The sequence below is a fragment of the Fukomys damarensis genome, unplaced genomic scaffold (genome assembly GCF_012274545.1).
Source record: "Fukomys damarensis isolate Sample0158 unplaced genomic scaffold, DMR_v1.0_HiC HiC_scaffold_19, whole genome shotgun sequence".
NCBI lineage: Eukaryota > Metazoa > Chordata > Mammalia > Rodentia > Bathyergidae > Fukomys > Fukomys damarensis.
The window spans coordinates 66,270,887-66,298,119 of NW_022900931.1; the positions used below are offsets into that span (position 1 = coordinate 66,270,887).

At 49.8% G+C, this 27,233-nt stretch overlaps 2 protein-coding genes across 6 annotated transcripts in view; one reads left to right on the forward strand and one right to left on the reverse strand.

The window, feature by feature from the left end:
- Nucleotides 1-1,046: 1,046 nt before the first annotated feature.
- Nucleotides 1,047-8,491, reverse strand: LOC104857226 (N-formyl peptide receptor 2). Of its 2 annotated transcripts, none has more exons than XM_010617003.3 (2): nt 8,456-8,491; nt 1,047-4,306 (listed from the first exon to the last, which is right to left on the reverse strand). In XM_010617003.3, the coding sequence occupies exon 2, from the start codon at nt 4,293-4,295 to the stop codon at nt 3,240-3,242; it is 1,056 nt and encodes a 351-aa protein (XP_010615305.1). In that variant the 5' UTR covers nt 4,296-4,306; nt 8,456-8,491; the 3' UTR covers nt 1,047-3,239. The 2 variants fall into 2 exon arrangements, with proteins under 2 accessions (XP_010615305.1, XP_033621816.1); XM_033765925.1 differs by lacking the exon at nt 8,456-8,491 and adding an exon at nt 7,667-7,732.
- A 1,297-nt stretch (nt 8,492-9,788) lies between these two features.
- The window catches only part of LOC104857225 (fMet-Leu-Phe receptor), a 20,474-nt gene continuing 3,029 nt past the window's right edge, over nt 9,789-27,233 (forward strand). The window contains exons 1-4 of one of the 4 annotated variants that reach the window (XM_010616999.2): nt 9,789-12,506; nt 14,247-14,493; nt 20,610-20,807; nt 24,937-25,293. The gene's annotated coding sequence lies outside the window, so the exon portion shown is untranslated. Of the gene's footprint in view, nt 12,507-13,446; nt 13,603-14,246; nt 14,494-20,609; nt 20,808-24,936; nt 25,957-27,233 lie in introns of those variants that run through there. The other 3 variants (XM_019206494.2, XM_010617000.2, XM_019206493.2) reach the window with 3 other exon arrangements.

Below are 27,233 nucleotides of genomic sequence, written 5' to 3' on the forward strand. Positions count from 1 at the left end.
AATCGGGGTGCCCCTCAACCCATTCTTTGCTCTCTCAGTCCTGCTTGGTGTCCCAGGAGTTGGAGTTGTAGGGACAGCGATCCAGACTTCCTCACATCCTGCTTTCCAGTTACTTTTGATCAACAGACCCAAGATGAAAAGAGCTTGAGGGCTGGGGTCTAGCGCACCACCGTTGGACTTACCTCTGCTTTGGGGCTCCTCCCAAGGTCACACCTGTCTCCGTAAATCATTCCTTTTTCTGCCCCTTTAGGTTTAGGAAAGGTAACAGCTCCCCACGACCTCCCGAAAGCCGTCCACCTGTCCCCTGGGGCTGTGGGGTATGGGCTCACTGCCGAAAGAAACTTTGCAGCTGTGAAAAGGTAGAGGGATCTCGAGGTGGGGAGAGGTTCTGAGTGTGAGTGTGAGAGAGCTTTGCAGGAGCTGCATTGCTGGCTTTGAAGACAGAGAGGGGTAAAATCAAAGAGGAATGGCAGCCCCTAGACACTGGAAAGGGCAAGAAAACAGTCTCCTTGAGCACGCAGAGAGCACAGCCTTGTTTTTAATTTTAGTCCCATAAATCCCATTTCAGGCTTCTCATTTCCACAACTTTGAGCTAATAAACCTGCCCTGTGTTAAACCACCAAGTTTATGGTTATTTGTTACAGCAGCCACAGGAGGCTAATATATCACAGCCTGATGCTGGGTACATGGTCATCCCCTGGGGATCCTCTTAGCCCTGCTTGTATCTTCCTTAATCTCTCTCTCTCTCTCTCTCTCTCTCTCTCTCTCTCTTGTCTGTCTGTTTTGTATTTAGAGACAGGGTCTCCCTATATAGTTCAGGTTGGACTTGAACTCACTACGGACCCCGGGCTGGGCATCAAGCTCACAGCAATCCTCCTGCCTCAGGCTCCCAAATGCTGGGATTACAGGTGTGCACCACCACATCCTGCTCACTAAATTCTTTTTAATTGACTAATTTTTGTCTGCTATCTATTTCCTGAGGGTACCAGTACTGACAGAAAAAAAAAAAAAACAAAAGCAATCAACTTGCCTCCAATCACAGAGCTCATGAGAAAATGAAGTTGGGATTCCAGCCCAGACAGTGTGATAGGAGGGTCCATGTCCGGAACATCTCAGTTCCGCTAGGTGGCTTTGCTTCCCACTTGGACCACCATTCGGGGGTGAGCTGGATAGCATCAGGATGGGATTGTTTGTTTGCTTTCTGTACCAGGGATCGAACTCCAGACCTCGTGCTTGCAAGGCAGGCGGTGGAACCACTGAGCCAAATCCCCGGCCCGGTGGGATTGGACAGGGCTACCATTTGCCCTTCCACTTGATTCCACCTCAGAGGCCGTTTCCTCTTCTGCTTGCTGTTTCACCAGAAGTAGGAGATGCCACCGTACGTCCCGTGGAGGTCACACCCTCCTCACGCGTTCTCTTTTCCTCCCTTCAGCATGTCAGCCTTGGCTGTAGGCCCCACCCCGTCTCTGTTCTGACAGGTAGCATGGGAATCTCAGGAATGGGTCCTTAGTAGCACTTAATTTTCAGAGACTCAGTAGAGCTAGCTTTTCACCTGCTTGTTGGAAGAACACAAGGAGATTTAGAGGAAGCCACTGCAGAGCGGCACCCTGGCCCCAAAGGGAGCTCAATCTCTCTGCCCCTGCTAGCTTGGATTGCATCCTCTCGTTTGTTCAGATGATTTGCTGCACCCGCTGAGTCTTTACAGCAAGTTAGAGGACCTGTGGGTGTCTGGAGACCCCTGCAAACTCTCAGTTGGTGTCAGAAGTGAGGACAGTGTTTCGTGAGAACTGTGACCTCGAGCCATCAGTGGGTCCCTGCGTATCACATCCTGTTTCTGTTCTCATTTCCACGTAGGTCAGGAAAATCCCAGCTGACCTCGGGGAGTTGGCGATCCCAGGAGTTAAGGCATCTGCAAGTTCCCAAGTATTGATACAGATGCGGAGCACAGTGTTCAGTTAAACTAACATTTCTTGAAGGCTTTTGTACATAGGAGGAAGGCGAGGATCGGGATGTCCCCCAGGAGGCCCGGGTCAGGGATGTGGATGAAGAAATGCACTGCGCGCTGTGCCGCGGGGCCGGGACCCTCGCTAGGGGCTGCACAGAAAGGCCACCCTGGGACTCCAGAGAAGGGGTTCATGCCTGAGACCCCACCGAGGGCTCAAACTCAGGAATCTGCCCTGGAACGGGGACGGAGCCAACCCTGTCACCCTCCGGGCCCCCACCCAAGTGCACGGTCTGCCATCTGCTCCCTCGGGGCCCCCTGCGCCTCTTCTCCGACCCTCACCCATTTACCACTCTTCCTCTCCTCTACGCTGATGACCATAAAATGTGATGAGTTTGGTGGCGTCTAAAGGATCTCTTCAGAGCCTGCACCAGCAATCATCTTAAGGAAGATGTTATCACGAATGACTGGCTTGGATTACAAAAGGAAACCCAAGGCTAGGAAGGCAAAGAGTCAAAGGCACAAGAAATAAAGTCTCTGAGTTGCAAAAAGGGCAACAATCTGGAGGTAGACATTTGGGGACAAGAGTCTCTAGAGTTCAGCTGGACGCTTTCACAAGTCCTGTGGCTGGCCAGGACTTAATCCCACATCACCCAACGCCACAAATCTATATGCAAGTACCTTATAAAGAAATCGAGGCAGATGCCTGAGTTGTATCCTGGGTTATCCACTCTGGGAACAAGGACAGAGAGCACCACATACTGGATTAATTCTGTTCCAGCCACATTTGGAGTAAAAAGTGAAAACAGAGGTACAATGGGGAGGATAGTTGAGTTTCCAAGTTTCATAATGCAACAGATTGGGCAATCTCGTGTAATTCCAGGGATTAGGGGGTCTATGGCTTTTATTTTTATTTACTGATTGGTCAATAAAAGCTGAGGCTTTTGAGAAAGTACTTAATTTATATTTCACACTTCTCCCACTTTCTTCATTTTCCTGGGGAAAACTAATATTCACCATCCAGAGAGCATCTTTTAGGAACGGAGGGGGACCTTATGCTAGAGCATAATCATTATAAACAGAACCATTTCTTGCTAATGAGGGTACATGATCTCCCCTATCTTTTCTCACTTCTGATCACCTCAGGTCAAAATCCCAAAATAAAAAAGTCATCAACAGTAACTTCATGTCTATTTCTTCTCTTCAAAGAAGGGGACACAGGAATGGTTCCTAATGACTGGGTCACCCTCAGATGAGAAGTTGATCTGGGATCACGAAAGAATCCACAGCCCCCTCCTCACTTCTCCTGTAACTGGACCTCTGCGTTCGCGGCAGCAGAATTGGTCACTGTGTCGCTGGTCGGGGCCGAGTCCTCGGTCAGGGCCCTCTCCAGACTGGCGGGCAGGGAGCGGATCAGTCTCTCTCGGAAGTCCTGCCCCACGAACACGTAGAGCATCGGGTTGAGACAGCTGTTGAAGAAGGCCAGGGAGCTTGTTGGGCCTACCAGGATGTCAAGAATTTTGTATTTTCCCTCAAGCAACATCTCTTTGAGCCAGACAGTGCTTAGAAGGGCAACCAGTTGGAAGGGGAACCAACAGATGAAGAAGGAAGCCACAACGGCCGTGAGCACCCGAAAGGGACGGCTGGAATTCATCATGCCTTTCCTGCGAATCTTGGCAGCGATGAGCCCATAGCAGATGGCGACCGTGGACATGGGCGTGCTGAAGCCGATAATGAATCGGATGATCCCTCTGGCTGTCAACGTGGCGAGGGCCACCTCCAGCCTCTTTTCAACAGTGTCTCCCCAGGATGCGAAAGAGAAGGTACAGTATATGTTCCCATTTGGGTCACTTGCTGTTGACAAGAAAATGAAAACGGGCAAGGTAAGGACTAGTGCAAGGATCCAGGGTCCGACGATGACCTTCTTGGCCAGGCTCACGGTGCGGTGGTTCTGGGCCCACACTGGATGCAGGACACAAATACAGCGGTCCAGAGCGATGAGAGCGATCAGGAAGACACTGCCGAACAGGTTTATGTCCACAATTATGTGAATCAGCTTGCAGAGGAACCAGCCAAAAGGCCATTTTTCTCCCATGGCCATGGAGACAATGAGGAAAGGGAGGGTGGCGGTGAAGGAGAAGTCGGCTATTGCCAAGTTCAGGTAACAGATGGAGGTGACTGTGTGTGCCATCCGGAACCCAGCCACCCAGATCACCAGCCCATTGCCCAGCACACCCAGGACACAGGTGACCGAGAGTACCACCAGTGGGAGAATCCGCAGAGCCATGTAGCCAGCTGATGCGTAAGGCGTCTCTTCAGATCCATTGAGAGGGATGGAGAAGTTGGCGGCCATCCTGCTCACACCTGAAACGTTTCAGCAGAGGTCATTCGTCAGGTGTGGCATTGTGTGAGAGCATCCCCGTTCAGACCCTGTATCACCCACCACTCTAACTCCTACTTTAACCAGGGGACCCAATCTACTGAGCCTGGTGGCCAGCGATGCCATAAAATTAGAACTTTCTAGGACATCCTTAAGGGGAAGGAGTTCTCCACGTTTCCAAAACGATGAGTATGCATCTCCTTCTCATCCAACGGGAGCCCAGGCTCTGTCCACCAGCTGCAGGGCTGACCTGAGCCTGCACAGTCATCCCCACAGCAAGGACAGCACTAGACTCACACTCAGAGGCTTCACATCTGCTTCCACCCATGACCGAGTGGAAAAATCTCGGCAAATTCTACATTCTCTTTCAGCCCCAAGTTCATGCTGTCTACCAGACCCTGCCCCTTCCCACTGTGAGAGACTTGGAACTCTTGTCTGGTCAGTGTCTGAGTTAGTTCAGGGTTTGCCTTGAGTTTCCAGTTGAAAACATTCCTGAGCAGACCCTGGTACTATGTGGTGATACCTCACATGCTCCGTGTCCTGTGCCAGAGGGGTCCCCATCTGTACATGCAAAATAGTACTCTTCACTATTCCTGCTTGAAATCATCTTTGGGAAGCAAATAATTGTCACAGCTTCAGCATTCTGTGCCATAAAGAGCATGAAAACAGTAAGTCCTGTTAATATTTGTGGGGTTCTCATCAGAGGCCGTAGATTCTGTTGATTGCTCTACACAGGGACCAGTTTGATGGGGAAAAAATTCCTCAGTAGTGTTTGTTATTTCTAGTTTTCATAGGAATAAATTGGTGTTCCAAACAATTGCAAAGCCCACTGAGGATCACTTAAATCGTAAGAAGCACAGAAAGCATTTTGGTCCAGCTGGTATGGAAACAGCAATAACAGAAGCATCGTTCACACGAAATCATCAAAACAATATTAAGGGGTACTAACCATCACCTCTCTTTTACCAGGCAGAAGCCACACCCCGAGGGTTTCACTGGCCTTTTCAGCATATGTCCAGCCAGTTTGTTGGGACAACAAAGTGTGAAAAGCACACTGAACCAGCTCCAGAGCTATGGCCTTTGCTCTGCTGAAGTGCTTGCTGCCTCCTGTCCTACCCAGGAGGTAGGACACCCCCGTCCCGATACCCTGGTGTAATGGTTTCCTTTTCTTTCCCTTCTTTCCTAATTCTTTTCTCATTTTCACGGAGGTCTTCTATGGAGTACTGTGTAATGAATCACGGGGCTTCTCCAACTTAGCCCTGTTGACATTGGACTTGGACATTGCTTTGTTTGCAGAGCCCGTCCACCACTCCAGATGTATGGAAGTATCTTTGGTGTCTGTCCACTGGGTGCCAGTAGCCATTCCCCTCCAGTAACGACAACCAGAAGCGAAACAACCCCTTTCTAAAGTCAGTGTGGTAGTTAAAGACCACTGGGGTCAAGAGTTGCACAAATCTTCATTTTTATCTCATTTCTGACACCCCCCCCATGCGAGTTCTTAGACAAGGTCGACCTTGGAACCTTGGCTTCCTCCTCCGCAAAACAAGGATGGTTTCATGATGAATACTGACTTTCACGTAAGGATTAAAGGAAAATAGATGTGGAAACTTCCAGTGGATTGTGTGAGGCTTCACAAACCAGAGCCCATTGTCTTCACCAGGCTGGCGATGCCTGAGAGAGGCGTTCTGGAACTTCAGGTCAGTCAAGAGCAGTGCTCCTAACTGTGGTGCCTGCTACTTGTGAACCCCATCATCCCAGATCATCACAGTAGCCCTTGCAGATCGCCCTTGTTGATATGGGTGCAGTGCTGACTATACCAGAGGTGCGGTAAATATTGAATAATACTGATCATAATATTACCACAGTATAGAAGAGGAAGGAAAGACTCAGACTCATTGTATTATTTTTCGGAGCTCCCATTTCGAAAGCAGCAGGGCCAGAATTTGACCTCCATCAGCTGATTCACCCAGACAAACAATCGTTACATACTCCCACCCCACAATCCTCAGCAGACGCGGATCGCTCTTCCTACTCTACACCCATCCCGCAAAGCACTTCGAGGAGGCTCCTGAAGATGACGTGCTCCGGAATCTCTAAATCAGCGACTTAAAAACATCAACACAAGAAGCACGCTGAGAGGTGGGGTCGGGCTAACAAGACGACGTCGCACGACGCCCCTGTGGTCCAGCTTGGGTTTGTGCCAGTCACCTCGTTTCAACATCCTCTGTGTGGGCCAAAAGTCACCATCATGTGACACGAGCGGAAACCACAATATATTACAGGAAGTGAGCTGCCCAGTGTCACTGTCGTGAAAGTGACCATAGAGTTTAATTTCATAACCATAGAACCCAAATGGAGACTCCTCCACAGTCCTTGGGAACTCACTACTTTCTTTTTAGCATCTTCACATCCCTATCTTTAAAATTTTCTGCAAATCCCCTACCTCATCTACTGCCCTACACTCAACTTACACACTTGACTGAAATTTCACAGAGAAAACGCTAACCTTAGAAGGGAGTTTTTAAGCCTTCTCTTTTCAGACCCTCCAAACTACTTGCATCTGTTTTGGGGACTAAAAGGAGTTTTGTACTTTTCAGTCACTTCCATCATTCACTCTGGACCCTCCTCTCATCTTCCCCCAAACTTGACATCTGTACTTTTGCTTCTATTTTATGCCCCCAAGCTCCCCAGATTTAATTTCTACTAGGTCACCCCAGCTGTTATATGAAATCATAATCCCAGAACCTCTCCCTTTAAAAAGATTTGATCTCTGTACCATGCTCCTATCTCCAGCCCTACATCTTCTCCTGCTCTCTCTCCAGATGACCTGGTCCTCCACACTTCACCAGATGTGGGCTCCTGGAGAAGCCTTAGTGATTCCACGTTGCTGAATCCTGTGGTCCATTCTTATCCCGATTCCCAGTGACACAGGGTCCGTCCGAGTTCTTCCTTCCTGAGACTTGTTTTTCTTTTGCTTTGAGATGGAGCACAAGTTTCATAGCCTCTATAGCTCAGTTTTCCAACTTTTTTTTTCTTTTTAGTTTAGTTTACCAGCTTTTTCAGTCCTCCAGTTTTGAGTCTAAAAGTTGGGGTCATGCCTGTCCCCTCACCCAACCCTCCCTCTCCAGTCTTTCCTGATACAGTGCAGTCTCCCAGCACCTCTCATCTAAATCATCGGCTTTGGCATTGCTCCAGCGCTCTAGCTGATAGAATTGGCTGACTTCCTTATGTCGCCCCTGGTGATGCAGGTGACACCCCAGACCCTACACTCCCCAAACCAAGTCTCGTACATCCTGTTCTCCCAGACAAGCCCTCTTCCAAAGCTTCGTCTGTGCTGAACTCACGTATTTAGTTGTCAAAGCTCCAACCGGAGAATCCATCATTGATCTCTCTTCCTTTACCTCTCAGTTCAATCCCACGGCTACAGATTCTGTCACGACGCCCTTTCCCCTGAGCTTCCCTCTCCATGCACTTTTTGAATATTTACACCTCACTTTAACTATTATTGTCCCTCAAGGTGTGACCCACGATGTAAAGCTTGACCTGCTAGTTACCTTTCTTGTCTATCTGTTGATTGATTTCTCCCCTCCATACCCTATGCACTTGTTCCCAACTCCACAAGGGTACCGAGTTCCCTTGGTGCTGTGTCCGCAGAATCCACACTGTCCAACAGGGATGCAACAGGAGCCGCACACAGGAGGCACGCAGCTGACTTAAAGTCTTCTAGTCGCCACGTTGCAAGAGAAGTTTAAAAATCCGGGGAAAATTCTAGTGCCCCAGTTTATTTAACCCAACATATTTTTAAAAATACTTTTGGAACGTGCTACCAAGTAAACAACTTTAAGCCAGTCATGGTGGCACAATGTCTGTAATTGCAGCTACCCCTGAAGGCTGAGGCAGGAAGGTGGAGAGTTCCAGGCCAGCCTGCAAACTTAGTGAGACACTATCTTTAAAAAACCTGAAGAAATAAAATGAAATAAAAATAAACATAACAAGTATATTCAGTTTAAGAGTCCAGTAGCGGCCCTCAGCAGGTGGGTGCGATACAAACAGCTCTTTGAGAGTGTGGGGACGTCTCTGTCCTATAATAGGCGTTCAGACAATAACATTAAAATGATCAGACTGCAACTTACCACCGGCCACGCTCCCTTTCCTGTTGCGGGCTCCTGGCTTCCTGTGCAGTCAGGCAGGCTGGGGGCCTCAGCGGAGACTTTATTGGGACAGAAGACGGGCGGGGAGAAGAAGCTCCAGCCAGTCACGAGAGAGAAACTCCAGCGGCTCCTCACAGTTGGCCCAAGGAAGCAGATCGCAACAGACGCAGAAAGGAGCTGGTCTGGATGTCTCTGGCCCCAGCCTTCCGTGGGAGGCAGAGTCCGCCCTGTAAATATCAGGGCCCAGGAACGGGTGCCCGGCTCTCGATCGGAAAATGCAGGACAACGGAAGAAACAGTTACTGAGGGAGACGAAGTCGGGGCAGGCGGTAAAAGAAAGTGATGGCTAAGCCGAAAACCTCACTGCGCTGAACCAGCGCCTCTGACACTGGACTGTGGGGTTTTCCCGCATCCTACAGTTCTACCCGGTCCCCGGGCCACCCGGGCGGCGTGCGAGAGGCACAGACGCGGCTTCTGGGTGGAGGAAAAATGCACAGCACTCTGCACTCATCTTCTTAAAAGCCCCGCCTCGAGTAGCGTAGTTGGGTAGATCTGGGGTCACCTCCGAGATGGGAGCCCAGCGGGAGAAGCAGAGCCCAGCGGTCTGAGGGCTGCCTGGCGGGCAGGGGGCCCCACAGGGACTTCTCGGTGTGGGCGGGACTGGTCCTCCAGGGGCCTCTCCGCCCTCCGTCCTCCCGCGGCCCTTGCCCCGTGCGTGTCTGCATCCCGATCTTTCCTGCTTGGGGCGCCAGTCACACGGGGTCCGGCCCGGCCTAAGGACCTCGCTTCACCCTGGTTCCATCTTTGAAAGTCTTGAGCGTCACGTTCTAGGGGGTTGAGTGCTGCAGGGGCCACGAGGTACCGCAGCATGGAGGCGCGGGCCGCGGTGGTGAGAGAGGCCGAAGGGACAGATGAAGCCCCGGGGAGGTAGCTGGGGTGCGGGTTTGGGCCGAGACGGGGCTTCCGGGCTGCTGGCTGAGGTGTCCTTGAAATATTAAGCTCGGAGCGATACACGCAAACAGTGTAAAATAGGAGATAAAGAGTGTTTTCTAGTTATTGGGATACAGGCAATGATTATCCACAAGAATTCATTCTAAGTACATTGCATCCATTATATGGTGGGGGAGAATGCTCTGTAAATGTTATTACTCTCAATTCATAATAAAGTGATGAGAATCAGCAGTTAAAATGAGGGACTGAATAGAGCCTTCCATCTGTTTTTTGTTTTTGTTTTTCATGGGGTGTACAAAAAAAGATAAGAACAGATTGAGGGCCAGGGATTTGGCTCAGCGGTTCCGCGGCCTGCCTCTCAAGCACGAGGACCCGAGTTCGATTCCCCAGTACCAAAAAAAAGATTGGCACTGGTTTGCTGGCTCGAGAAAATCTAAAGCAGACTCTGCTGTCCGCTATGAGAATGACAGGAGCTCCAACAGCAGATCCTCAGGGTGAGGACCGTGAACTACAGCGTTTGGGGGCGCTGCAGACCCTGAGCCGTCAGGGGAAGCCGATCGCTCTCCACCCGGCACCGCCAGGGGCTGGGCTGCCTGCTGCGTGTCCGGTTCCTGCAGACCCGGATTTCAGCGCAGGCTTCACGGTCTCAGGCCCCCCACTGTCCCCAGATGCCCCAAATGCCGCTGCAGAATTTCAGGCCCTCACCAGGACTGGCAGGGATTTTCCCACCCCGTGCTGCCCTGAGGCCACGTCCCTGGGCGCTGGCAGATGAGGCAATCTGACACTTTCCTTTCTTTCTAACCCAGCTGCCTTGCCCCACACACCCTTGCTCAGCATGTTTTTGCAGCCCCTGGGAATCACGGGCCACTTGGGATCAAGAAACGAAACCTGCTTATGCTTTAAAAAGGGAAGGAGATGATGGGAGTCCAGGCAGGAGTGGCATCTGGACCCTTCTCCATGCATAGCCGCGCCCTTGTCCGTCTCTTCACTTCAATTCTCCTACAGTATTTTGCCTGCTTTGCAATTCGCATTACCCCTCCTTTGTGGGACATCTATTGTGTATGACCACAAAGAAATTTTTATAACATGTAAACGTGAATGTGCCTCATTTCTGATTAAAAATCTTCAGTGATCGTATTTTCCTGGCTTGGGAAGCTGTAGGTGAAGTCAGGAGATATGGCAGCTATCTTGTAGCCATGAGGTGTCTATCACGAGGAATCCACAACATTGAGGATTGTAAAGTATGAGGGTAACAGTAAGTGTGGTTCTTGATTACAGCATTCAGACAGAACATAACCTAATACCACCCCTTTCCAAAATTCTTGCAAAGTAAGCCATAAATATTGCTCTTAGTTTAAGCCTTTCTTAAGTGTAATTGTATATTACTTATAACTGGAATCGGCCCGTTGGAACCGGGTACTGGAAATAATTTCAGGATGGCTGCTTTTACCTCTGTCTCTGAATCTTCCTGCCCCTATTTCTTCACAATGTTTTAGAACCTTAGATGATAATGAAAATTTCCTAAAGACTGAAACCTTGCTGGGCTGGAAACTTACAATGACCTTGCAAGGTGGGCTTCATCCTCACAGCACTGGCTGAGTGGAGGTGCTTGGTCCCACGCTGTTGAACTCCGGACCTCTCTCTCGTGTCTTTGCCTCAAATCTCCCATCTTCATTCTACGTGGCACCGTCTCCCACAGACCCCTCTGCCTTCACATTTCCCCACCTTTATCCTGACTGCTTGGAGCCTCTGTCAGGCCTTCCCCGGTCTAGTTTCTCATAGATGCATCCCCCACAATGAGCTGGAAATGTGAGGAGCGGAGGTTGCTGTTCTTAGGAGAATCTGATCCTGAAACCACCCCCAGGGCCCCGTCCGTGGAGAGGCTGTCGTCTGTGAAACTGGCCCCCTTTGCCAAATATGTTCTGAAGCACATCGATTGGGTCACTGACGGGATGGCGGGAGGCAGAGAGAATACGAAGGCTACAAGCGAAGAAGGAAAGCTCCTGAGGAAAGAGATGCGGGTAGAGTCGGTGCCCGCGGGGAGTGCGAGACCTGGAGCAGGACACGTAGAGAGGCAATCGGGCAACGGGGCTGCATCGGGCAGGACCTCTGGTCTGCGGCCGCAGGAGGACGAGCATTAGCTTCGAGAGGCAGCGGGAGAGGTTCCAGGCTCTGAGGAGAAAGCAGGAGGACCGGTACCGTGAGTCACAGGGAAATGAGCAGCAGGGGGCAGTGTATGTTTCAGAGCAGGGATGAGTCTCCCGGGAGGCGGGTTCGGGGGTCGCTACTCCTCTGCCCCCTGGAGAATCGCAACCTCTGTCACTTCCTCCCCCAAAGCCCAGGCTTCTTCTGGTCACACAGGGTCAGGGATGCTCAGCACAGAGATCAAGAGCGGCGAGGGTGTGACAAGGGACTGCATAAACGGCAGCGGCCACGGCTTGCGGTCCCTTCAAGTCACAGCTGTTCTCCTTGGCCGGGGGAGCAGGCATGTCCTGGGCGGGGATGGCAGCCTCTCCAATTCATTACATGGACTTTCTCGACCGTTTTCTGAGACTGCGGTATTTTGACTCTGTCGGCCATGGGATTAGACAGAAATGGTGCACCGGGAAGACGCAGTATCGGGGAGCAGGGCGCAGTCCCCGAGGTGCTGTCCACAGTCCCTCGCTGTGAGCAGCCCCGGGGAGTGAGCATCCGCCCGTCTCCGAGATCCCACTCCGCAGACAGCCCCGGGAGCCGCTCCCTGACTCGCGGACACCGGAACGGGTGACATTCCCGTCTCCCCGGCCCCTCAGCTGGGGGTGACTGTCACGCAGCAGGGGTGACCAGCACGGGGACCAACGGATACACGATGAGGTCACGTGCGGCACGGAATGAGGTCGGGCAAGAGGCAGGGCGGCGAAGTCCATCCACCCGCGTCCCCCGAGACTCACGTCGCTGGGTCGTGAGTCCTCCACCAAGCGACCCGTGCACGCAGATCGCAGCTTGAACCGGAAGAGAACACTGCGGCCACGAACAACCATTTAGCAACTGTGGACCTCCAAACCCGAGACTGGAAATTACTGTCAGAGGCGGAGCAAGTGAGGGTAAGGGGCCTGGCTGGTGGGAGAAATAGTGGCGTTTTTAAAAACTGAAGGACGTAATCTACTATATCAACATCTCATACATTTTTTAAAATTAAATTAGTGGTACATTTTAGGCGTACAGGAGTTACACTCATCATTGGGATCTTGCACCTTTATATGATGCATCTTGGTTCTTATTTTTTCCCTGTTCCCCGTTCTCCCTTCACCCCTGCGCCCTTCCCTGTTTATAAACACATTCTTTCCATGTTTTTCCTTCTTGCATATTTTTTCTTTTCCCTTTTTCCCTTTCCCCAACCCCCCACTTCCTCTACTCTTTAGACCTTTTCCCCCATATTATTACACAATATCAATTATACGTTTTGATCCTTATTTACACTTTTAGTTTTTCACCACTAGAGAAAACTATACAGTATCTACACATGTCTGTCTTATTAATTTCACTTAAGAGTATGGGCTCAATGTGCAACTGCTTAGCTATAAATATCTCTAGTTTCTCATTCTTTATGGCTGAGTAGTATTCCATTTTATTTTTAAAAACCCACAAATCTTCTTTATCTAATCTCCAGTTGGGCTGTTTCCAAGTCTTAGCTATTAGAAACTGTGCTGCTATAAACATGGGTGAGCATATATCACTGTGGTATGATTCTTTTAATTCTTTCTTTTTCTTTTTGTACCAGGGATTGAACTCAGGACCATTACACTTGCCAGGCAGGTGGCAACACCACTGAGCTAAATCCCCAGCCCTGATTCTTTTAATTCTTTTGGGAAGATGCCCAGCAGAGGAATGGCTGGATCAAATGGGACCTCTAATCCTAGTTGTTTGAGGTGTCTCCCTATTGATTTCCACAGTGGTTGCACCAGTCTGCGCTCCCACCAGCAGTGGAGAAGTGTTCCTTTCTCCCCACATCCCCACCAGCATTTGTTATTGGTTGACTTCTTGATAGCAGCCATTCTTTGTGGGGTGAGGTGGAATCTCAGTGCTGTTTTCATCTGCATCTCTCGACTGAGCAGTGGTGTGGAACATCAGGGAGCACCTCTCCTTCTTGATGCATCTTTACACACAGGAAGTTTGGACACCATCAGCCTTCCCCTCCAGGTTTGTCCTGCGTACTTGGCTTCTGCCCACACCCTTCCTGCAGGGGCAGCAGCACCAGCCAGAGACTGCTGGTCCTGGGCTGTGGACCATCAAATCACATCTGTGTTTCCAAGGCCTGATCTTAGTTGTTGTTTCTCACGCTCTACTCTTAATTCCTACTCTGTTATTAGTTAAAGAAGGTATTTACTCAGCTGCTGATGATTAAGAAAATCACAATGGCTGGGGAATTTGAACAATTTCAACCTGTGAGTAAGTGCAGATTTCTGAGTTTCCCTGGGCTTCAGGAGTCAGATGCCACGATGCTGTGGTGTCCTAATCCGTATGTGAAAAATCTGCTGCCCTGGGCGATTCAGAGGGGGCAGCATCCTCTGGAATGTGAGGCTGGGAGAGGGAACGTAAGGGGAAAATCAGCATCCCAAGATTATGGATTTTTCCATTATTATTTGTTTAGTGCTCTGGATATTGAGCTCAGGACCTCGACACTGAGCTATAGCCTCGAGCCCTTTAAAAAAACAGGGCCCACTGGCCAGACTAAGCTGGAATTTCCAGTCCTCCTGTCTCAGCCTCTCCAAGTGCTGGTATTATAGGTATGTGGCGCCTCCCCGGCAGGGTAATAAATCTTTTCCACAAACTTTCTTTCTTAGGGTGAAAAGAGACAGGAGAGAGATCCAGACTCCAGACTGTACACTGTGAAATAAAAAGGTCTTCCTGGATTTAGAAAGCACAGTTTCTTGTCCACGTGTATTGAGAAATCCCCTCTTGGGGGAGTTCCCAGGGAAATAATCCGGCTCTGCTAGGATTGTCTCCTGTGAGGTCCAAGAGTTGAGGAAGAAACACTCCTACCCCACCATGCCTTGATCTCAGCCGCCGCTAGATGGAGCTGCGCTTCCGGTGAGTTCCTTTTCAATGCATTTGAGGGACTACAGGGTGGTCCCTCCTGACCCTCAGTTCTCCTCCTAGATCCAAATTGAGGGAACTGCAGCCGTTCGAGTTATGAAGTACCCTCCTTCCAGTAGCCGAAACTCAGAATGCACAAAGCTCCCGGGAAAAAGGAACACGGGTGTGGGTGACATTTAAAGAAATTGTTTTCAGTTGTAGAGAATGAAAAAAAAAAATGTAACACACACAAATGAATAAAAGAAGAAATATTTGCTCAAGGAAAAGACATGATTGCCCGTGTTCGTGGAGCCACTGGGCATAGCATGCTTCCTCCTGACCTTTGTCTCCTCCTCCTCCTCCTTCTATCACTATCGTGACTTTTACATGAATCAGAGCATTTATTTCCTTTACGGTTTTAGTGCATAGTTATGTGTCCCTGAATGCACAGTTCAATTTTGGTGATTTTGAGTTTTTATATATAAACAGAATCATCTTGGTTATACACTGTTATGACTTCAACTTTTCAGTGTAATCCCTAATATTCATATGGAAGTGTAACTTTTATGCCCTTACTGGTGAACAGTGCTTTATGAATACACTGCCACTTGCCTATTCTATGGTTGACTATCTTTTGGGCAGTTTACAATTTGGGACTGCTATGAACAATTCTGCGTTAAACATTTGTGAACATGTACGCTATTAACATGAACATGTACTTATAAATGATACCATTTACTTAGTTGTGGAATTATGGGGCATGGGAAACCCTTTCCAAAAAGTCTTAGGACCTGGGCATGGTAACACGTTAATGTAAACTTGGAATCCCAGCTACCAGGGAGGCAGAAGTGGGAGGATTGTAAGTTTAAGGGCAGACAGGGAAGACCCTGCCATAAAATTTAAAAATAAAAAGATTGGATATGTATGTTGGTAGTAGAATATGCCTGGGTTGAATCCCTAGGACCACCAAAGAAAAGGAAGGAAGGAAAACAAAACAATGCAGAACACTGACAACACAAAATTCTGCCAAGCTTGTAGAACATCCTCATTTATTGTCTGTGGGAGTACAAAATAGACAGCAAACTAAACACACACACACACACTCTTACTGTCCTATGCAGCGATTACGATCCTCAGTACTTAACCAAAAGAACTGAAGACTTTTGTCCACATAAAAACTTTCCCAAGATGTTCCAAGCGGCTTTTCTCATCACTGCCAAAGCTGGGAACCAGCCAAGATGCCTTCAGTCGAGGAATGGTTGAATAACGGGTGGTACCTCTACACGATGAAATACTATTCAGCACCCCAAAGAAATGAGCTATCAGGCCATGAAAAGATGTACCTACCGCTAAGTGAAAGAAGCTGACTGTCAGAGGCTTACACACTGTGTGACCTCAAGCGCATGGCGTTCTGGAGAAGGCAGAACTGGGGAGCCCATAAAGCGCCAGTGTTTACCAGAGGAGGGAAGGAAGAATTCCAGAGCAGAGAAGATTTTTTAGAGCAGCAAAAGGACTATTGATGACACTATAATTGTGGACACAATTTATGAGAAAAGTGTATTCCACGTGGAAGATGCACTTGAGTGTGGTTCCTGGCAGAAAGCAAAGCAAATGGCAGAGTCCCACGACAGATGGATTTATTTGAATCATCAGACAAGAGTTAGCCTCTGTCCTTTATCTGAAGCAGAAACTTAGAACCAGAAATATTCATGAAATTTTAAGTCACCTGCAAATTTATAAATATTGTGTTCACGAGGATCGGCGCTCATTAAACACGGCCTGCTACACGCCATAAGGGCTGCAGATCATCCTCACTGGGGATTGTTACAGTTTCTCTCTAGATGTCCCCCAACCTCACACGCTTGTAGGTGCGGCTTTGGGGAGGGAATGGATAGTGGGCGATCTCCACTGAGTTGGTACTGCTCAATGGGATGTGGAGAGGGGGAGCCTGGTCGGGGTTAGGGTTAGCTCAGTGGTTCCGCCGCCTTCCTCACAAGCACAAAGTCCAGAGTTCAGTCCCTGGCACCCCCCACACACACAAAAAGAAATTAGTCACTGTAATTTATGATCACATTGTAAAAAAATAATGAGAAAAACAGTACTGAACTAGAAGTACCAGGACAGTTCCGCAGTCTTGTTTTTTAAAGTTTGGCAAATAGGCTGAGCACAGACATGTACACATGCAATCCCCGCTATTTCAGAGGCTGAGACATGAAGGTCACAAGTTCAAAGCCAGCCAAGGAGAGCTGGCCAGGCTCTGTCTCAATATAAAAGGGGGGCTGGGGATGCAGCTCAGTCTTCCACGGATTTGCTCACTGGCGTCCCTCCCCCAAATCCAAGAACTCTGCACCGAACACTGTTTCATGATGAAATAAGGGGTCTTACGTTAATGTACACTGTCTTGTCTAAGACCTAGGACCCAACTCCACGTGGCTCAGATGCGGTCTGAGGTAAGAGAAGTGATACCCACAGGAGCCTCAAGTCTGTTTCTTTCTGCCAAGTCAGGGACACACGTATTTTTTCTAGTAATTACTCAAGGGTAGGGCTCAAGGTGCAACAGAGCTGGAAGTGGGATCAGTGCAGGCTGAGGGACAAACCTGAGTGCCCTCATCACAGGGCTATGAAATCAACCTTTGCAAGAGGCGCCCCGCTCTGGTGGCTGTGCCACTGGTCGGGCTAAATCCTTGCCCAGGACCCCCTCCAGGGATGTGGACTGGCCTCTCTCGGAGGTCCTGACCCCCAGTGCATATCCTTGTCCCTGGTTTGGATCATCTCCGGGAAGCAAATAATTTGCACAGAAAGATTTGCTGTTGTGTGTCAAACAGTATGAGATGTTCGTGGGGTCCTCCCGCGAGACCACGGACACCGTTACAGAGTGTTAGACACGGGGACCAGTTTGACCTAGGGAATTGCTCCACAGTGTTTGTTACTTTGAGTTTCTGTAAGAAGAAACTGGTGCTCAGACAGCTGTGAAGCCTGCTGAGGGTCACACAAATAGTAAGCAGTAGAGGAAATATTTCCTTTAGCACAGCCTGAAAGTAGCGACTCCTGATGATTTATTCATTTAATATCCATAATAATACTCTGGGGCAGTCGCCACCATCTCTTTAACCCAGCAGAACTATAGCCTTTTCAGTATCACATCCAGCCAGTACACGGGGGCAGTGAGACTTGAAAAGCAGGTCCACCCATCCCAGAGCTATTGCCTTAGCTGCTGTGCCTCAGACGGGGTTCCCCCAGGACTGCTTGGGTACGGCTGCATTCCGGAGTGATCATTTCCTTCCTTCTTCCAGGGTACGCTGTGCAACGCACTGCAGGGTTTCTCAAGCTTGGCACTGTTGACACTGGGGCCTGACGCTTCTGTTGCGGGACTTTCCTGGGTGTTGTACAATATTGAGGAGGATCTTGGGCCTCTACCTACTACACGCAAGTAGCAACTGCCCTGCAAGGATGACAGTCAAAATCACTACTGATTTCAAGTTGGATAAATCTGGACCCTGATCCCTTCTCTGAAACCTCTCCAATGTGAGTTCTTAGACAAGCTCATCTCTTTGAGCTCCAGTTTCCTTCTGTGCACAATGGAAGTGTTTTACAGTGAAGACCGACTTTCAAATGAGAATGAAAGGAGAACAGATGTGGACGTCGCCACTAGACCATGCGCGTGTTACACATGGAAACCATCGTCCTTACCAGGCTGTGTGCTGGGGATCACTTCTCTTCTGTGTGTAGTGAAAGTTGAGGTCCACAACAACGGTGCTTCTTAGACTCATGGCTACTGCTGATGAATGTTATCCATGCCGGAAGAGTTACCTCTGCCGTTCATGGTTCATCTCAGGGTTCATGGTTCAGCCTGCAGACTGTGTGGGTTGGTTTATATATGCAGGGTGCTAAATATACCCAAGCTATTATAAATATGAACAATTGAGCTATAATTAATGTAACCATTGAGTTGGTGAGAAAATGAAGACGTAAGCTGGTGGTATTCGTTGTTTAAAGCTCCAGCTTAGAAAGTAGCAGAGCCCAAACTGGACCTCAGTCTCAGGCAGCCTGATTCTCCCAGACTTGTGCTCTCCACCCTCCCCGACCCCATATTCTCTGGCAGACTCAGGGTTTCTTTCCCTACCCTGCAAACCTCTGACAAGGCATTCAGAAGATGATGTTCTCGATAGTCTCGGACTCGCTCATTTGAAAGCATCAGCATCTCCAGGAAGTGCGTTGAGAGACAGGGCCAGGCTAACAAGGCAAAGTTGCAAAATGGCGGGTCTACCCTGACCACAAGATGGCGGAGGAAGCCTTGTGCAACCCGGGTAACCTGCGGCAGCCACAGTGGCCCCGTGTGGTGAGGCCTAACACGTACCAGTCATCCCTAAGTACAATGTCCTTCTTTGGGGGCCCAAAGTCACCATCCTCTGATGCAAGAGGAAACCAGGGGTCAGAGAGAGAGGAGATTACTTGCCCAATGTCACAGTGACTACAGTAACCAAAGATTTCCACCGAAAGACCGAGGATTCTAAATGGGCACCCTGTGCTCCTTGTGAACTCACTCTTTTTTTTTTTTTTTTAGAATATTCGTGTTCTTGTCTTCATGATGACTATTTTGGGGGTACTACTTTCTCCTCAGACCACCTAACTTCCTCCACTACTTTCACAGCCAGCATAGGCACTTGACTGACATTTTCACTGAGAAAATGGTAACAAGTTGATGTCTATTTTTCAGACAACTCTCCCCTGACATTTTCATGTGTTCCTACTCTTTCTGTCTCTCGCCTTCCCCAACATTTGCTTCCTGCATTTTTCTTTTATTTTTTGTGAAACAACTCCCCAGATTTCCTTTCTGCTATTTCAGTCCCACTGTCACAGGCACATCATAGTACCCGTCCCTTTAAAAAGATGTAATCCTTGGCTTGTGTTACTTTCCCACGTCAGCTCTTTCTGTCTGAAAAGGCCACTTCCGGTGAGAAGGATTAACAGCCAGGCTATAGAAGGGGCCGGCTCTAACTGTCCTCCTCACTTCCTTGCTCACATTTGCTCCTGGCCTCACTCCACGTGGCCTTGGTTCTCAGCACTCCGCCGGTGCGGTCTCCTGCAGGAGGCTTAACAACTCCACATTACGGAACCCAGGGGGCCCTTCTCCCATGATTCCCACTGCCATAGAGACTTCTTCCTTCCAGGGACAAGTTTTTCTTTCCCTTTGAGATGAGCCCATGTGCACATGACCATTCTTTAGTAAATCTACAATCTCAATTGGTAATCTCTTTTCAGTGCAACGTACTGAGGTTTTGTCCACCACACTTTTGTCTAAATGTTGGGGTTGTGCCTCTCCCCACCTGCCCATCCTCGATAGTCTTTCCATAGGAGGTACAATCCAGTCTCATGGTTTAAAATATCTTACTAATGCTTTCTAATCTAAATCATCAGCTATGGCATTGCCCCGATGCTCTGTGGCGATATAATCAACTGTCTTCCTGACATCGTGGGAGTTCAAGAGACTCCCCAACTCTAACATGGTCCACGCTAAACTCGGAATCACCCCACTCTCCCACTACTGTCTCTTCTGGACTTACATATGCAGTTGCCAGTGCTCTACATATAGGTCCTGTCTTCGGTTTCTTTCCTTTACCCTTTCAGGCCAACCCTAGGCCTATGGATCCTAAACATACCGAATGTGGGGCCAGACTCACCCCCACCCCAGTGCCGTGGCCCTTTAGATTTTCACTTACCTCACAAACAACTTGGTCAAACACACAACTCCCTCCCTAAAATACACTTTCTTTTTTTTTTAATTTAAATTAAATTTATTGGTACATTCTAGGTAGACAGTACAGTTACATTCATTACTGGGATCTTGTACCTTTACGTGCCAGGTCTTGGTTCTCATTTTTTCCCTTGTCCCCGCCCTCCCATCACCCCCCCTCCCCTCCCCACCTTCAAACACTTTAATTCCATTTTTACATTTTCTCATACTTTTTTTCCTTTTCCCTTGTTCCCCTTTCCCTATCCTTCTCACTGTCCCTACAGCTTTGGTCCTTTTCTTCCTATTTCACATTGCTAATTGTCCTGTTAGGATCTTCTAAGACACATTTTCTACAAAGAAACCAAATAGTCTCTCTCTTTTTTTTTTATGGTACCAGGGATCGAACTCGGGACCTTGTGCTTTTGAGGCAGGCGGCAGAACCCCTGAGCTCAGTCCCCGGCCCCCAAAAGCTCTTTTGAAAGGACCAATTCAGTCATGGCATTGAGGACGGTATGGTGGCGCATGCCAGTGATGGCAGCTACTCAAGAGGCTGAAGAAGGAAAATGGCGAGCTGAGTAACGGGCTCTCTCTCTAAGTAAGTTTTGTTTTGTTTTGTTTTGTTTTTTTTACCTGCAGGCGTGTAGGTCAGCGGTAGAGGAACCCTGGGTTCAGTCCCCAGTGAAATACCTGCATACACACTAAAATTTCCTGATGTCATCCTGCCCAGTGCTCTCCAGGTTACAGCCTAACTCACAGTAAAGCAGCAGCCCGTGTCTGCCCTGGTGCTCCTCACACCTCATCCCTCCGCTCAGAGCTTTCACACCGGGCCCAGTTCACGCCGAGCTCCTCCACCGCCTCCCACGCGCGTCTCCCTGCCAGCTCAGGGCCTCTGTGCTCTCTGCTCCCTTCTGTTCACGGAAGTGTTCTCCCCTCTTGGGCTTCCCTCACCTGCTTCCTTTTGGATATTCACGCCTCAGCTTCAGTATCAGGTCCGCAAAGACCTGGCCTGACCCAGGATGAAAGCCGCTTCCCCAGGCCCAGCCTGTCTCAAGAGACTCTGGTCTATCTGATGACGGATTTATTTCCCTCCCTCTCGTACCCTGTGCATCCTGAGTTCCTTCGGTGCTGTCCCTGTGGTCACACTGTCCAACAGAAATGCAGTGGGACCCACACGTGTGGGGCCCACTGGTCACTTAGAATTTTCTAGTCGCTACGTTAAAAGAGAAGTTTAAAACTCTAAGGAAATGAATTTTCGGGACATATTCCACTCTGGCCAATGTATGAAAAAGTGCATCACTGGAGCGTGTCACTAAAATAAAAACGATCACGCCGGACGTGGGGGCTCAGGTCTGCAACCACAGCTGCTTGGGAGGCTGAGGCAGGAAGATGGTGAGTTCAAGGGCCGCCTGGCAATTTAGTGAGACACTGTCTCAAAAGCTAAATACATAAGAATAAAATTATTAGCGAGATCATTTGTGTCCTGTTTTTCATACTCAGAACTGAACCTACTGGGTGTGTTTTGCACTCAGCACATTCCAAGTCGAAGGCTCAGAAGCCGCCTGAGTCAGGGGGGCACCATACGGACAGCTCCAAATAAGAGGCTAGGAAGTGTCTGTTATACTATAGAAAGGAAAACAGTGGGGCCAGGGGTTTAGCTCGGGCAGACTGCAGGTTACCACCAGCTGGGATTCCCTTTCCTGTGGTGGCCTCCAGGCTGCTGTGGAGTGAATCGGACCGTGGGCCTTCGGCAGAGATTCGCCGATCGAGGGGGGTTTTTCCTCCCCCAGCAGTTGTTTTGTTCTTGGTCTCAGCTCCGCGCACGGGGCTCACCTCCAGCATGGCGCTGCGGGATGTCCTGCAACTCCATCTGTCCCAGGTTCACCAGGAGCAAGGCCAGAGGGCACAGGCTCTCCCTGAAACAGCGGAGCATGACGTGGCCGCTTCTACACCTGCGTGGAGTGCTTGGGAGGCTCTGGGGTCAGAGCTGAAAGGGGCGTCCCCGAGGAGGAGCAGAGTGGAGCAGTCGGCTCGGGCCGAGAGGGTTAAGGAGTCACCGTCAGGGGGTTGGGGTCTGGGACCGAGTGTGCGCAGGGTCGGTTCTCCTGAGGCCTCCCCGCGGTCTCTGATGGCCGTCTCCTCCCTCTGTCCTCACCCGGTCTTCGCGCTCTGCTTTCTGTCCTCCTCTTCCACCACCGACACCGTCACACTGGACCGGGACCCAGCCTGACACCCTCATTTCGACTTGGTTACACCTTGGAAGCCTCCGCCTGTCACATTCTCCGGTGCTAGGGACTGACAGGTGGCGAAGTCCACGCCATAACATGGAGTCGTAGGGAGAGTGAGGAGAGGAGGCGCTGGCGGTGAAGGGGCACGGGGATCCCGGGATAAGTGGGTTCAAGGTCAAAGCTGAAGGGGGTTGGGGATCATTGGCCAAACGGTGGAGTCATGAAGAGGAAATGTAAAGTAAGAGATAAAGAGGGGTTTCTAATTATTGGAATACAGTATTTATACATAGGTATTCATATTGAGTACATCACATCTGCAAGAGAGAGAGAGAGAGAGAGCGAGAGAGAGAGAGAATGTTCTGTAAATATTATCACTCTCAATTCATAGGTGAAGTGAGTCTCAGCAGCAGCCCACCATCTGTTTGTTTGTGTGTTTGTTCATTTTTGAGACAGGGTCTCACTGTGTAGTTGAGACTGACCTGGAACTCACTGTGCAGCCCAGGCTGGTCTCGAACTCACAGCGATCCTCCTGCCTCAGCCTCCCGAGTGCTGGGATTATAGGCGTGCACCACTGTGCCTGGCCTCACCATCTGTTTTTGTACAGGGAGACAGTGGATTTACACTTTTTACTGACACAAGAAAGTCCAAAGAATACTAGTTCATAACATATCAAAAAGATATGAAATCCAGCAGCAACGTCCTTATGTGAAGTTCTGTGATCTGATTGCGTGCCTATCATCTGTGGCTGTGGGGGTGCAGAGTAGAACTCAGAGGTGCACTGCAGACCCTGTCCTGCTAAGTGTTTACTGCCCAGCCCTTTATAGAAAATGCTTCAGGAGGCTGAGGCAGGAGGGTTGCCAAGAATTCAAGGCCAGTCCCTAGGCTTGCTATATAGCAAGACCCTGTCTTAAAGAAGAAGGAAGGAAGGAAGGAAGGAAGGAAGGAAGGAAGGAAGGAAGGAAGGAAGGAAGGAAGGAAGGAAGGAAGGAAGGAAAGAAAGAAAAGATGAGGCAGGGTAGGGTGCAGCTGGTTGAAAAGGAAAGGAAAGAAAAAAGAGAAGACAAGAGAAAAAAAAAGAAGAGAAAGAAAATGGCTACACAGCTGTCCAGTCCCATGACTGCTGTCCTGCAGGATTACAGCCCCCAGTACCATCTCAGGCCCCCAACTGGAGATTTCGCTGTCCTCAGAGGTCACTGGAGAAGTTCAGCTGTGCACAGGCCTGGGGTTTGTGTAGCACCAGCCGGGACCACCCCGCTGCAGCTCAGCCCCAGACCCCTGCCCTCGGTCGTGCCTGGATTAGGCAGCGGGGCCGTGCAAGAGCACAGCGCAGCCCGAGACTCCCTCATTTCCCCACCCTCACAGCTTTGCCGCACACCTCTGTTCACAGCGTTTTTGCAGACCCGGCACATGAATCAAGGGCCATTTGGGAACAAGAAACGAAACCTGCTTATGCTGCCATAAAGGAAGGACATGCTGGGGACAGGCAGGGACATCCCACAAGCCCAGCCAGGGGAAGGGCAGTCTGACTGCTGAGCATCTCAAAATTCGCCCAGCAGCCTTCTCTGTGCTGCTCCCCGTCTCTGTTTGCTTTGGGCATCCGACCCTTCCCCATGCATAGTGGTTCCCTCGCCAGGCTCTTCACTTAAATCGCCCACAGGACTTTGCCTTCTTTGTGACTTGAACATACTCGTTCTTATTACCTCTCTTCCCCCTGAGAACCTTCTAAAATGCATCTGTTATGGAAGACCACAAAGAAATTTTTATAACATACAAATCTGGGTGTGACTCATTCAGTAATTTTCTGCTTTATCCATACTCTCCTGTCTTGGGATGCTGTAGTATGGAGTCAGGATCAACGGCAGCTCTATTGTAGCCATGAGGTGTCAATCAGGAAGAAATCCACAATGCTGAAAGTGGCCCCGTTAAAATAGGCATTTTAAAATTATATTATTCAGAAAGCATTCAACGTATTACTAACCACCTCCAAAATTTTTGTAAAGTGTGCTGTAAATGTCCTTGGTTTAAGTCACTGGTACATGTAATTGTTTACTAGTTAGAATTGAAAACATCCTGTTCAGAACAAGGCATTGGAAACACTGTTTTTAGGATAACTGTTCTTACCTCTGTCTCTGAGCCAGTCTTCATGTATTTATCCAAAATACTCTGGAGCCTTAGTTAAAATTGCTTGAAAACTGAAACCCTGCTGGGCTAGAATCCTATACAGGAGCTCGCACAGGGGTGGGAACTGGGGGGCTGGTCTCACTGTGCGCAGAGTGCTTGGTCCTGTCCAGCTGTCTGGACGTCTCTGCCTCCTCTTGCCCTCCGTATATTTCAGGTTTGTGTCTCTTTCCTCCTCATTTATGCCTTTCTCTGCTTACCTCAGATCCTTCTCACCCCAGTACCTTCCCCTCCATCTTGATTGCTTGGTGGAGAGGGTCCTCAGCACCCTACTCTGTGAGCTTTGATGCCGAGAGAGCTGATCCTCTGCTTCCCCTGCAGGACTGAGGTTGAAGAAAACATTCAAGCGCTGCGGTTTTTGAAGGGACCCAGGCCACTCCTCAAACGCTAGGAAAACAGATGTCCCATTGGTGCGATCTTGTGGTCACTGTGAATCACAAGGAACTTGTGTTTCCTGCTTCCTTTCCGGATTGGTGAGTTCCTTCACCCTTTCCCAGACCCCTCTCAGAGCACAGCTGCTGTCCACAGGAGATCTGGACTTAGAACCGACTTGGGCAAGGACCGCAGCTGGAGAATCACCCGGTGAGAGGCTCACCTGGGGCTGGGGAGCGAGGCCAGGCCGAACGCACAAGAGACCCTTGTGGTGGACCGCGGAGGGACGCAAGAGGAAGAAGTCAGGTAAACTCACAGCCCTGCCTCCGCGTGCCTCTCTAGGAAGGGAAGCCAAGGACTTGTTAGGAAACCAAAAGTGATGTAAAACCGAGGAAGTGGTGTTCTTGAAGATGAAGAACTTTAGGACACGTGGGGGTGCTGAAGGGAACGTGGCCCAGAGAGGTGATTTCGATGCTGCTGAGGCAGGGGGTCAGTGGAGGAGGGAGACAGGGAGACTCTGGAGGCTGTGCGGGCAGGTCTGGGCCAGGGGTCGGCCGGTGGGAGGAAAGGGAGGCTCCAGCCGCGCGGAGCAGGAAGGCGGCAGGACGTGAAATCCGGTCTTGAGGCTCTTGTGAGACCCATCCGTACAACCCAGCTGTGTCAGCTGGAGAATTGCGAGCCGGCTTCCTCCTCAAAGGCTGCTTTGTTTGTTTGTGTTTTTTTGTTTTTGTGTCACTCGGTGTTGAGGATTTTTAGCCGGCGTAACTCCCAGAGATCAGAAGCAAGTGTTCTCCCCCGAGTCTTGGGGCGCACAGCTCTTCCCTCGGGGGCTCCCTAACCTGCTGTGGCGGAACACAGGGGCTGCCCCAGGGTGTGATGCAGGGCTGAAGCAAGACCCAAAGGCAGAACCGAAGGAAAAAGCAGGGAGCCAGGAGGAAGGCCAGCGCCGAGCAACCTGCAAAGGCCCTGGTCAGTCCCCGCCACCGATTTTTATGGGTAATCAAAGTGGGGTAAAAGGAAACTACGGGCGAGGACGTGAGGACGAGCCCACAGCAGTTGCTATGGATACGAATCCGGCCCGAGGCTTGTGAAGGAAAAGGCCGAGCAGTCTCACACTTAGCAACAGAACAGACAAAGCGCGGGTGGGACTTAGAACTTTACCCTTCCAGATAAGGTTTCCGTCAGGGGAATGGAATTTGGCTGCGAGTTACTCAGACCTCAGCTCCGATGGGGACCCGCAGCTTCCCAGGCGGAGAAAGGTTTCTCTGTTCCCTGCTCTGGCCGCTGGCGGTCGCGCTGACCTGCGGCGCTGTGCTCCTCAGGTGCTCCCGGGGCCAAGTGAGCGTCAGGAGGCCTCGCTCCTTAACACAGAGCCAGATGCGGGGCTGACTCCTCGCAGCCTGCTTGGGGCATGATCCACCGGGCGGTCTCTGCGGCGGAATCTTCTCACTGATTGCACGTCTGTTTTCTGCGTACTTTAGAGATTCTTCAGGAAAAACAGTCCCCAGCCTGTCCTGGAAGTTGGAGGGAGGCGGCATCTCCACTTACTTCTGAGACTGGACACTGAGGGTCAGCGGGAATGCTAGCTACACATGAAATTAAAACCGTCTAGTGGGCACTGTCATAAAGTAATAATAGGCCAGGCGTGGTAGCGCACACCTGTCATCCCAGCATTCGGGAGGCTGAGGCAGGGGGATCATTGTGAGTTCGAGACCAGCCTGGGCTACATGGTGAGTTCCAGGTCAGTCTCAACTGTACAGTGAGACCCTGTCTCAAAAACAAAAAAACAAAACAAAACAACAACAACAAACCCAGAAAGTAAGACTAAACTAGTGAAATCAATCTTAACACTTTCTTTTATTAAATAATTATATATTTCATATATGATGATTATTTATTCAACTGGTAGTGCAAAATATTGAGAGATTGTGCATTACTCATTTGCTGCACACTGCTTCTATATTGAGTCTTTCAAAGCGGATGGGCCTTTGCTCTTACCGCCTCTGGCACTCTGGAGTAGCCACAGGTCCAGTGCGTAAAGCCCCAGGGGATTAACGACCCTGTAGGGTTGCTTCAACTGCAGAGCTGGTAATTTACAGAGCAGGGTCAGAAATGGGCCTTATTTGGAGTTTCACGGAACTGTTAAGTGACTTTAAGCAGTTAACTTTGACACTGTGTTTCCCGGTCTGCTCAAGGAGTGGGAAGAAAGGAAGAGAGGGAAGGAAGCAGGGGACAGAGAGAGATGG